A 12,099-nucleotide genomic window follows, 5' to 3' on the forward strand; every position below is an offset into this window, starting at 1 on the left:
TACAGTTATGTATCTCGACAGGAAACACACCTTATACCTATTTTTTATTTTAAAATCGCACTGTTGGTTAGGGCTTGTCAGTAAGCATTTCACTGTAAGGTCTACACCTTTTGTATTTGGCGCACGTGACAAATTATCTTTTGATGACTGTCCCTTAAGTGTCCACGGACCATTCCCACATTCTCAAAAATATAAATATTGCTTAATTATTCAAACTGTTGACGTCCAAGTGTCTCTCTGTGCTCCACAGTTTACATTCCAATCTCGAACACTACAGAGCATAGGGGCAGCGTATTTTATGACCGACCATAAAACAGCCGACTTCCCGCTCTCCCCCTCTACGAGAGAGATCATACTGTAGAGCATACTGTAGACCCACTGTAACCTGATCCTTCAGATCGTCACAGCAGAGTTATGACACACCTAAAGGACTCTCAGACCATGAGAAACAAGATTCTATGGTCTGATGAAACAAAGATTGAACTCAGCACCTGGCCAATACCATCCCTACGGTGAAGCATGCTGGTGGCAGCATCATGTTGTGGGGATTTGTTTCAGAGGCAGGGACTGGGAGACTAGTCAGGATTGAGGGAAAGATGAACAGAGCCATCCTTGATGAAAACCTGCTACAAAGTGCTCAGTACTTCAGACTGGGGCGAAGGTTGGTCCTTCCAACAGGACAACGACAAGTCTCTGAATGTCCATGAGTGGCCCAGCCAGAGCCCTGACTTGAACCCGATCTAACCTCTCTGGAGAGACCTGAAAATAGCTGTCCAGCGACACTCCCCATCCAACCTGACAGAGCTTGAGAGAATCAGCAGCGAAGGGGAGAAGCTCCCCAAATACAGGTGTGCCAAAATGTTTGCGTCATACCCAAGAAGACTTGAGGTTGTAATCGCTGCCAAAGGTGCTTCAACAAAGTACTGAGTAAATGGTCTGAATACTTTTCCCCGTTTTTTATTTTTAATACATTTGTAAAAATGTCTAAAAACCTGTTTTGACTTTGTCATTATGGTGTGTTGTGTGTAGATTGACGAGAAAAAACTGTAACGTAACAAAATGAGCCGCTAGTGCTGATGACATCACCCCTGTGAGTGGACCTACCGTAGACCCAAATTCCAAGGCCTACCAGCACACATTCACACCAAGAGCGCTCTGTTGACTGCTCTGTAAACTCTCTCCTGTAATGATTAATGTTGTGTAAGGAGAATACTGGATTGTTCCCAATCACCCAGTGCACTAAAGACTGGCTGTGGGTCTTGTTCCCAGCCCAGTACTCCATCTTCCTGGCTATAAGCCTGGCATCTCTTATTAGCAGCCCAGTACTCCATGTTCCTGGCTATAGACCTGGCAAGCGAGTCACGGAGACTGTAGACTCTCTCGGTCTCTTTCATAATTCCTGCTTTGTGACACAGCCATAAGTTGCCTCTGTCTCATACTCACCTCCTGCTCTGTAACACAGCAATTAGCAGCCTTTCTCAGGGTGTCTGCTGGAAAACCAATCAGCCTGCCTGGGATTAACAGTGTCTCTCTCTTTCTCTCTCTCTCTTTCTACCCCTTTCTCCACCCTCTCTTCCTATATCTCTCTCCCTCTCTTTCTACCATGCAATTAATTGGCTAATGCAGATTTGTCAAAGAGAGCGTGTGTGTGGGAGTGGTTCTCCACATTAGAGCTTTGATTCAATCTCACCCTATGGTATCAACGGAACACTTGGGATAAAGATTCATACTGTAGAATTGGAAGGGTGAAAGGTGTTGTCATTCAGATGCTTCTGGATGGAGGAACCACATGGACCTTGACATAAGAGTTGTCAGGGTGGAAGGTGTTGTGTCATTCAGAATGTTCTGGATGGAAAACCACAAGGACCTTGAGATGTATCGTTGGCTGAATGGGTTCATTTAAATAGACCTTCAGTTAATGTAATTTATAACCTTTAATTTCTTCAAGAAGCGGAAAACTGGAGAGACATTCTGAAATATGACATTTGAAACAACTTGCAACAAAAAAGTAAATGGAAAACAAATGTATGATTTGATGAAACACAGTGCTTCCCCAATGTGCTTCCCTAAACATTGATATATAATGATATTCTACAGATACTAGGGCCGTGAAACGATACAATTTTAAAATCTAATTAATCGCAGGACTTGCTGTGATTAATCACAATTAATTGCATATTCAGAATTAGCTCAAATTGAGCTGTAATTTAAGAAATTTTTATACAAAAAGCATTACAAGAATATTCAGGTCTTGATTTTGTCCAAAGTAACAGTTAGCCAAATCAGGTAAATTGATAAAGCACACTTTCGTTAACCTTGTTTTGGCATCACAACGTTTTTAGCTGCATATGATATGTATTTTCGATGTTTTCAATTTATTTTGAACACATTCAGACAATGGGATTAATTAAAAAATGTAAACTAACTCTGACAGCCTCAATACATTGAGTGTACAAAACATTAGGAACACCTGCTCTTTCCATGACATAGACTGACCAGGTGAAAGCTATGATCCCTTATTGACGTCACTTGTTAAATACACTTCAATCAATGTAGATGAAGGGGAGGAGACAGGTTAAATAAGGATTTTTAAGCCTTGAGAGAATGGAGACATGGATTGTGTATGTGTGCCATTCAGAGGGTGAATGGGCAAGACAAATTATTGTAGTGCCTTTGAACAGGGTATGGTAGAAAGTGCCAGGCGCGAGTGTGTCAAGAACTGTAGCGCTGCTAGGTTTTTCCCGCTCAACAGTTTCCCGTGTGTATCAAGAATGGTCCACTACCCAAATGACATCCAGCCAACTTGACACAACTGTGGGAAGCATTGGAGTCAACATGGGCCATCATCCCTGTGGAACGCTTTCGACACTTTGTAGAGTCTATGCCCTGATGAATTTAGGTTGTTCCGAGGGCAAAAGTGGGGGGTGCAACTCAATATTAGGAAGGTGTTGCTAATATTTTGTATACTCAATGTATATACACATTGTAAATTGCATTTTATCAATTTTCAGGCTTTTTCAAAAGTTAAGAAATTAATACTCAGATGTTGATTGACTGGGGTAATGACTAATGGGGCTGAGTTTTCACCGTCATCGTCAGTGCCAGTGCTAAAGAATGGATAGAGTTTCTTATTGAAAGTGTAATCAGTGAAGGAGTAGATATGAGACCTGTTATCCACATCATAGAAGGAGACCTGGCCTTGTTCATAATCAACATAAACCCCTATCTTCTGGGGCTTCTGACTAAGAGCGATGAGGATAGCAGGGCTTTCAGCAGCTACATACCTATCCCCATCCCTCAGACATATAGCCAGGTATCCATGGCCAGGGCTCAGGGTGACCCCACTCTTCCTGTTGATGGACTCTACGGCCACTCCTAAATCCAACCTAGTCTTACCTTTCACCTGCACCTCATAGTAGAATCTCCCTGAGGAGAAGCCCTCCTTTGCTAGGACATTAACAACTAAATTAAACCTTTCAGGGCCATCTGTGACATTTTGCCAGAGATCTCCAATTCTCACTTGTTTCCCGTCTTCAGAGACAATGAGGTACGGATGTGCTGTATCAGGGTCCAGAGTCACATTCACTGCACACTTTTTAATCCTTCCCAACTCAGCTGCAGACAGCCTGCTCTCTTCACTATTGAGTGCTTCTCTCAGCTTGTTCACAGCTCTCCTCATAGACCCCACACTGGGATCACTGTGAATGCTGACCTCAGACCAGTCAATGATGGCTGGTGGGGTACACAGGGACGGGAACATCTGGAGAAGGTGAAGGTGGTCCTCAGTGTGTGAGAGCTGCTCCAGTTCAGAGCTTCTCTCCTGTAGTTTAGAGATTTCCTGTGTTAGCTCTAGAATGTGTTCTATAGCCCCGGTTGTTGCTGCTTTCTGCTTCTTTTTGATCTCCTCAATGACATCTACGTAGGTCTTCTGAACGAGCCGTGCCACTTCAGTCAGGAACAGCAAAGTGTCCTCTTTCTCCCTCTCCACATTTTTCTCGATGAGTTTTGCAGAGTGTACGATCTCCTTCATCTTCTTTCGACGGTCCTGGATCATCAGCTGCATTTCCCCCCGCACTTTCTTGAAGTCTGTCTCTCCACACTCATCCCTTGTGTGGACGTAGTGGTGAATGACCTGGTCCTTGTCCTTACAGAATGGATAGTGACCAGTTTGGCCGCTTCCACAGGTGTGTCCGTCTTGTTTCATACTGGACTCATACTCCAGGTCTTCCTCCTCATCATCAATCTCAATATCTTCTTCGTCCAGAGTAGCGGTGCGCACCAGGCACACAAATAAAAGCAGGTACAACAGGCTGGCATGCAGGCCCCTCCCTATCCACTTGTTGTTTGGCGACATAGCTGGGAACAAGACAACACAGTCAGTTATTTTTTTGTTTTGTTTCTATTTAGTTTAGTTCAGTTTAGCTTAGTTTCAGTTCAGTCTATGTAAAACATGAATGGAAGTTCCCATTCCTGAACTGAAACTTGATTGACTGGTGCAGATCAGATGTACAGATAAAGCCAGCATTGGTCACAGGTATTCTCGGGGTAAAACCTTTGGTTGGCACAGTCTGCCAGTCAGTGACTCATTTTATTTATTTATTTTATTTTTATTTCACCTTTATTTAACCAGGTAGGCTAGTTGAGAACAAGTTCTCATTTGCAACTGCGACCTGGCCAAGATAAAGCATAGCAGTGTGAACAGACAAAAATGATGTACACAGAGTTACACATGGAGTTACACATGGAGTAAATCACATCACTTGTTAAACTGAAACCAAAACAATGTTAGAGATACGTATATTTGCCTCTAAAATATATTTTCTATTTCAGTTTTAAAAAGAATACAAAAAAAACATTCAAACACCCAGTAGGGACAGTAGGGTCGTTCCACTAATAGAGTGTCCTTTGCCTTCCTTTGATATTTTATACTGAACAAAAATATATACGCAACATGTAAAGTGTTGGTCCCAGAAATTTTCCATATGCACAAAAAAGCTTATTTTTCAAAATTTCTGCACAAATCATTTTACATCTCTGTTAGGAAGCATTTCTTTTTTACCAAGACAATCCATCCAGGGATGGAAAAAGTACCTCATTTTCAAACTTGAGTAAAAGTAATGTTATGTTAATAGAAAATTACTCAAGTAAAAGTGAAAGTCACCCAGTAAAATTCTACTTGAGTAAAAGCCTAAAAGTATTTGGTTTTAAATATGCAAATCAAAGTAAATGTAATTTCTCAAATATACTTAACTATCAAAAGTAAAAGTATTTACTATTCAAATTCTTGATATTAAGCAAACCAGACGGTACAATTAAATTTCTTATTTTTTTATTTACACATAGCCAAGAGCACACTCCAACGCTAAGACATCATTTACAAATGAAGCATTTGTGTTTAGTGAGTCCGCCAGATCAGATGCAGTGGGGATGACCAGGGATTTTCTCTTGATAAGTATGTGAATTGGACCAGTTCCCTGTCCTGCTAAGCATTCAAAATGTAATTAGTACTTTTAGGTGACATGGAAAATGTATAGGGTAAAAAGTACATCTTTTTTTTTAGGAATGTAGTGGTGTAAAAGTAAAAGTGGTCCAAAATATAAATACTAAAGTAAAGAACAGATACCCCAAAAAAACTACTAGAATAGTACTTTAAAGTATTTTTACTTAAGTACTTTACACCACTGAATACATCCACCTGACAGGTGTGGTATATGAAGAAGCTGATTAAACAGTATGATCATTACACAGGTGCACCTTGTGCTGTGGAAAATAAAAGGCCACTCTAAAATGTGCAGTTTTCACACAACACAATGCCACAGATGTCTCAAGTTTTGAGGGAGCGTGCAATCGGCATGCTCTCGGCATGGTTAGATGAAGCAGATGCTAAACTACAGGACTGTTTTGCTATCACAGACTGGAACATGTTCCCGGGATTCTTCCGATGGCATTGAGGAGTACACCACATCAGTCACTGGCTTTATCAATAAGTGCATCGAGGACGTCGTACCCACAGTGACTGTACGTACATACCCCAACCAGAAGCCATGGATTACAGGCAACATTCTGAGCTAAAGGGTAGAGCTGCCGCTTTCAAGGTGCGGGACTCGAACCTGGAAGCTTACAAGAAATCCTGCTATGCCCTGCGACGAACCATCAAACAGGCAAAGCACCAATATAGGGCTAAGATTGAATTATACTACACCGGCTCTGACGCTCGTCTTATGTGGCAGGGCTTGCAAACGATTACAGACTACAAAGGGAAGCACAGCGCCGAGCTGCCCAGTGACACGAGCATACCAGATGAGCTAAATCACTTCTAGAGCCTATTGGAGCTAGGAACACAAGCATTTCGCTACATCCGCAATAACATCTGCTTAATATGTGTATGCAACCAATAACATTTTATTTGATTACCCAAAATGCACTCTATTGGTGGAATGACCCAGTAACCAGCTACACATCCACCAGAGCAGTACAAAATGAAAAGCACTGTGAATATCACTTAATTAACACCAACCACAAACAAACACAATAATGTGTACCAGAGCCCAAAGAGTTTAATCTGTCCTGGGGCATATTAGTAGGATACTACAATACAATAACATTTGTGCTGTATAATGCAATGTAGAACTGCCACACGTTATGTAATGTTGAACAGTCAGCTGATGACTGTCAAGCAAATAACTGCCAGTCTCACGGTAATTGACCGTTAATTAACATAAACATATTTAGCATCTCCTGGCTTCCAATCCTACAAGCCACTGATGCAGACCTTTGGAATATCTACATTTTAAAAAGTCTATTAATTCCATGTAATATAGCCTACACAATAAATCCATTATTTATTTTAGACCAGTCTAAAAAAAAACATGATATGAATAAAATGTAGTCTATTTCAGAAGAGCAGAATAGCATACTCTGAGTTGTCCTTATGTTAGGCCCTGATCAGGCTACGCCACATGGCTGTGGGCCACACTAGTTCATTAGGCAGACAAGATTTGCTTTCCGTGTCATTATTATATATTATTTTATAGTATGAAGAATACAATTGAACATAGCTGAATAAAATAGAAAGGATATTTTCTCCAAACGACTTGAGGCAGTGCGCACATGTAGCTATTCTAGCTATTCTGTGTTGAGCGGTTAACAAAGAAACAGGTCCTCCTATATGCTTAATTTAGAGTTATTTATGCAACTTTAGTTGTCATATGAACGTTGGGCTGTATGTTTTGATTTTTAATACATTCTAAGCCTGCATGATGCTACTCTAATAATGATTTGAAAAAATCTCATGAAAGGCATGAGCTCTGCTTTGTTTTTTGAGCAGGCTGCACACATTTCATCATTCTCAAAAGTGACCGCAAATGCAATTACGCATGTAATGTTTTTATTATAAAAGTGAATTTTTATGGTGAAAATGATCTTCCCCAAACTTGGAACTTATGTGCTGTGTATGTATGCCAGGTCGGGTTTACACCCGTTGTAAATCAGGATTAATGTGCTTCATTTTAAGACGTTCGTTGTGATACAAACCTTATCAAAAAATAGGCCTATGGACTACGCTACATGAGGTGTGCGACTATTATTTGAAAAAGTTGCAAAAAAGGTATGTGCTGTATCTTGCCTTACTGCACACAAGCTGGGCATCACTCACAAGTGATAGGCTAATATTGTCACCCATCAGACTATTCTTGATTTAGTCTTGTCTTTACATACTGTATACTAAATAATATATGTGTGAAATTTGTTTAGAATGGCCCATTATCATGCACCTTTCTTAAAAAAGGGGCTCAGGAAAAAATACATGTCATCTATGCACTTAAATAGCGAATTGAGGACGCTTTTTTCTGGGGTTAATTTTCATGCCAGCCAGGAAGGCTAAACTCCTGTTGTAAAGAGAAGCAATGTGCTTAATATTAGGAAAGTTGAGAAATGAATATAGTAGGCCTAGCCTTTAGAAGTTGATGTGATCCTCCTCTTTTTAATAGAGGTCATCACTCTGTTTTCTCACACAATTGCATAGCCTATAGAAATGTTGAGCAACATGAGCTCATGGGCTCTCATGAATTGTTTGATTTTCGATCACATTTGCATTGATGTCAGAGTGAATTGAGGGACAAAAGAGTGCTGAGTACCAGGCAGTTAACAAGTTTGGTAGGCTACTGATGACCATCAGCAGCATCAGAGCTTGGAGAAGTCTAATTACCATGACTAAACGGTAACGTGAAATTTGACCGCCGTCATGACTCGTGACGGCCGGTGTGGCAGTAATACGGTCCCCATAACAGCCCTAGTCCAATCTATACATTACTTTTCTATCGAAGCGTTAAGAAATATCCCCTTGGTAAATAAACCTGTTCACTCACCTGATTGTGTGCTTGTCTAGTAGTGTTTCTGTATGACTATCTTCTTTCACTTCAGTGATAATCACTTGAGGCGATTACTTTATATAGCCTACAGTACCTGGCCAGGACAGTTTCACTTTACTGTATTACCCTGAAGTCAGTTACCGTACCAGCGTAAAATATGTATTTCCTCCTCCCCTTCTCCTAAAGAACTATTACATCATATCAACATGAGGTAAGTTAAGTTAAATATTAACTTCGCCGTAGCAGTGCTCATTCTATCATGTTGGCTACAATAAAACACCCTAATTTGATTTAATTCATAAAACCACTTGTTCAGTGAACTAAATTACTTTTTCACACCGAAATACATATTAATTCTGACTGTCCTGCTCATTGTCTCCAGCCAGGCCAGTATATAGGACAGGGATGGGCAATTGGACAGGGATGGGCAATTTTGTTAGTCACTCTCACTGTCACGATCGTCGTATGAGTGAGACCAAGGTGCAGCGTGGTATGCGTACATTCTCTTATAATGAATAAACACTTAACAAAAACAACAAAATCAACGGACAAAACGTGAAGCTATACAAATAGTGCAGACAGGCAACTAAACATAGACAAGATCCCACAAACACAAAAGGGAAATTGCTGCCTAAATATGATCCCCAATCAGAGACAACGATAAACAGCTGCCTCTGACTGGGAACCATATCAGGCCACCATAGACATACAAATACACCTAGATAACACACCCAATTCACCATCACGCCCCAACCAACACAGAGAAAAAACAGCTTACTATGTTCAGGGCGTGAGACTCACTCAGATATCATATTAAAAAACTGAAAACATTTCTCTTCATCCTATGGCAAAAGGTGTAGAATTGCAACAAACTTGCAACATTTTCTCTGCAACATTTTCTCTGAACTCAAAAACATTAAAGTGTTCTCTCTGCTGTCAAGTGTGCCACAATTATTTTGGGGGGAGGCAACAACATTTCACTTATGGCCCCCAAAAGGCTAGGTCCGCCTCTGACTGCATGTGTTGGTATGGGTTGTGGGTACGCAGAACCGCAAACCACTGTGGCGCCCTCATGATGAGTTCAGATTTTTGGTGGCCCCCACCCACATCCCTGATATAGGACATAAGGCTTCTGAGGCCCTAATGAATCTCTGGCTTTATGGAGAGCTGGAGACAGAGGAGAGGGACACATCCCTCTCCATGCAGACACACACAACTTGATTTACCATGCGGCTGCCTGGAGTTTACTAGACAGGTCCTCTGTGGAAGAGTAATACGGCCCAGGCACACCTGTGGTTTTTAACAGTTTGATGGATGGAAGATGAGATGCTGTCACAGCCTGAAGGAATCTGGTTAGTGGTTAATGTGAGACTACTCTGCACTGGGCTGTATGAAGATTTTTGAGCTTTCAGAGCAGAGACTGATTTAAATTGAGCCCACAGGCACATACTTACCACCCAGTCATTTAATGTAAGAATATCTGTAGTTATTAGAGTATCTTAGCCGTTATGACTTATGACTGTGGAGGATATTATAAGCTCTCTCTCTCTCTCTCTCTCTCTCTCTCTCTCTCTCTCTCTCTCTCTCTCTCTCTCTCTCTCTCTCTCTCTCTCTCTCTCTCTCTCTCTCTCTCTCTCTCTCTCTCTCTCTCTCTCTCTCTCTCTCTCTCTCTCTCGGAGTGACTGAAGCTAGGGTGATGGAAGGGTCCAAGAGCCCATGCAGTCTGCCATTGCATCATGCTGATGAGTCAGGACAGGTCTTACAGGGCATCTTGCATCAAAGCCTCTTCTCTTTTCCTCTCCTCCTTTCAGCCCACTTCGTCTGTGTTCTGACCTTTTGGCGCAGTTACCACTCTGCTGAGCCAACCGTCCCCAACCGTCCCTCTAGGGCATATTACCCAGCTGAGAGAGCTGGTAAAATACGTTATAAAATTATGTGTTAGTAAATACTGTAAAAAGCCATCTCTTTTCTCTTCCCTCTGTTTGTCTGTATTGTCTCTCTCTTAAAAACTTCATAGGGATAGGGGGCAGTGTTTCCACTTTGAACAAATTGCGTGCCCAAACAAAAAATTCCTCCTACTCTGTCCCAGAAGGTAATACATGCATATTATTATTACTATTGTATAGAAAACACTCTGAAGTTTCTAAAACTGTTTGAATTATTTCTGTAAGTTATAACAGAACTCATTTGGCAGACAAAAACCTGAGAAGAGGTCAAAACAGGAAATGAGAAGTCGATTTTCAAAACAGTGTCAAATGGTACCCCGTCTAGATATGGCTGAACAACACTGCCTAGGGCTTCCACTAGATAGTCGTCGTCTTTAGATGTTAGTCTTATTTATCTACTATAAAGGAGGGGTTCATAGGAGCTATTCTAGTGAGTGGTCGTCAGAATTCTCAGTCAGGATTTGCGTGCGAGGGAGAGAGAGAGCTCTCGTTCCAATGCTCTTTCTTCAGACAATGAAATTCTCCGGTTGGATCGTTATTGATGATTAATGTAAAACACATACTAAATATGGATTGCAAACATCATTTGACCTGTTTCTACGACCTGTAACGGAACTTTTTGAGTTTTTGTCTGGATGGATTGTTCGTGCTCATGAAATGGATTCCTGGGATGAACATGCTAACAACAAGTGTCTAAATGATGGGCTTTAATGGAACTTTTCAGTCATTTATTGTCGATCTGGGAATCCTGAGAGTGCCTTCTGATGAAGTTATTCGAAGGTAAGTGCATATTTATAGTGTTTTGTAGTTTTTTGACACCAAAATGGCGATTATTTCTTTGGCTGGATTGTGCTCTAAACGCCGTTCTCAGATTAATATTTTTCCGTAAAGTTTATTTTGAAATCTGACACAGCGGTTGCATAGAGGATAAGTTTATCTTTAATTATGTGAATAACACTTGCATCTTTTATCAATGTTTATTATGAGTATTTCTGCAAAATCACCAGATGTTTTGGAATCAAAACATTACTGCATGTAACGCGCCAATGTAAACTGAGATTTTTTTATATATATATATATGCACATTATCGAACAAAAYATAAATGTATTGTGTAACATGATGTTATATGACTCATCTGATGAAGAATTTCAAAGGTTAGTGATTAATTCTATCTCTATTTGGGGGTTTTGTGCAAGCTACCTGTGCTGTGAAAGAAATGTCTGTGCTTTTTTGTATTTGGTGGTGAGCTAACATAAATATACGTGGTGTTTTCGCTGTAAAACATTTAAAAAATCGGACCTGATGGCTGGATTCACAAGATGTTTATCTTTCATTTGCTGTATTGGACTTGTTAATGTGTGAAAGTTAAATATTTCAAAAAAATATTTTTGAATATTCCTTTTCAGTGGAATGTGGGGGGACCCCGGGGCTAGACAGGTTAAAAAATGAATACAGTTACTGTGACACTAGCACAGACCGTAAGGTTAGATGAGATGCAATCCTTATCCTACCTGCTGACTTGTTTGTCACATATGTGATGTGTGGAAGAATTAATGCCACTCCACTTAATAATCTCACACAGGGCAGTGAGCTGTTAAGGGCCAGTTTGCAACCCATCTGTTCTCAGCTGGAGAGGGAAGGAGAGGAGAGATGAGGAGAGGAGAGATGAGAGAAGAGGGAAGGGGAGGAGATATGAGGAGAGGGAAGGAGAGGAGATATGAGGAGAGGAGAGATGAGGAGAGGAAAGATGAGGAGAGATGAGGGAAGGCGGGGAGAGATGAGG

At 40.9% G+C, this 12,099-nt stretch overlaps 3 protein-coding genes across 3 annotated transcripts in view; 2 read left to right on the forward strand and 1 right to left on the reverse strand.

The window, feature by feature from the left end:
• Positions 1–12,099, forward strand: part of LOC139027590 (uncharacterized) — a 64,042-nt gene that overhangs the window by 33,445 nt on the left and 18,498 nt on the right. The window lies entirely within an intron of this gene.
• The window catches only part of LOC111962611 (protein bicaudal D homolog 1-like), an 80,501-nt gene that overhangs the window by 15,222 nt on the left and 53,180 nt on the right, over positions 1–12,099 (forward strand).
• Positions 1,876–8,531, reverse strand: LOC111962610 (pyrin-like). Its single transcript, XM_023985822.2, has 2 exons — positions 8,367–8,531; positions 1,876–4,356 (listed from the first exon to the last, which is right to left on the reverse strand). Exon 2 carries the CDS (start codon positions 4,352–4,354, stop codon positions 3,008–3,010), a length of 1,347 nt encoding a protein of 448 aa, XP_023841590.1. The 5' UTR covers positions 4,355–4,356; positions 8,367–8,531; the 3' UTR covers positions 1,876–3,007.

Source organism: Salvelinus sp. IW2-2015, linkage group LG4q.1:29, assembly GCF_002910315.2.
Source record: "Salvelinus sp. IW2-2015 linkage group LG4q.1:29, ASM291031v2, whole genome shotgun sequence".
Taxonomy (NCBI): Eukaryota; Metazoa; Chordata; class Actinopteri; order Salmoniformes; family Salmonidae; genus Salvelinus; species Salvelinus sp. IW2-2015.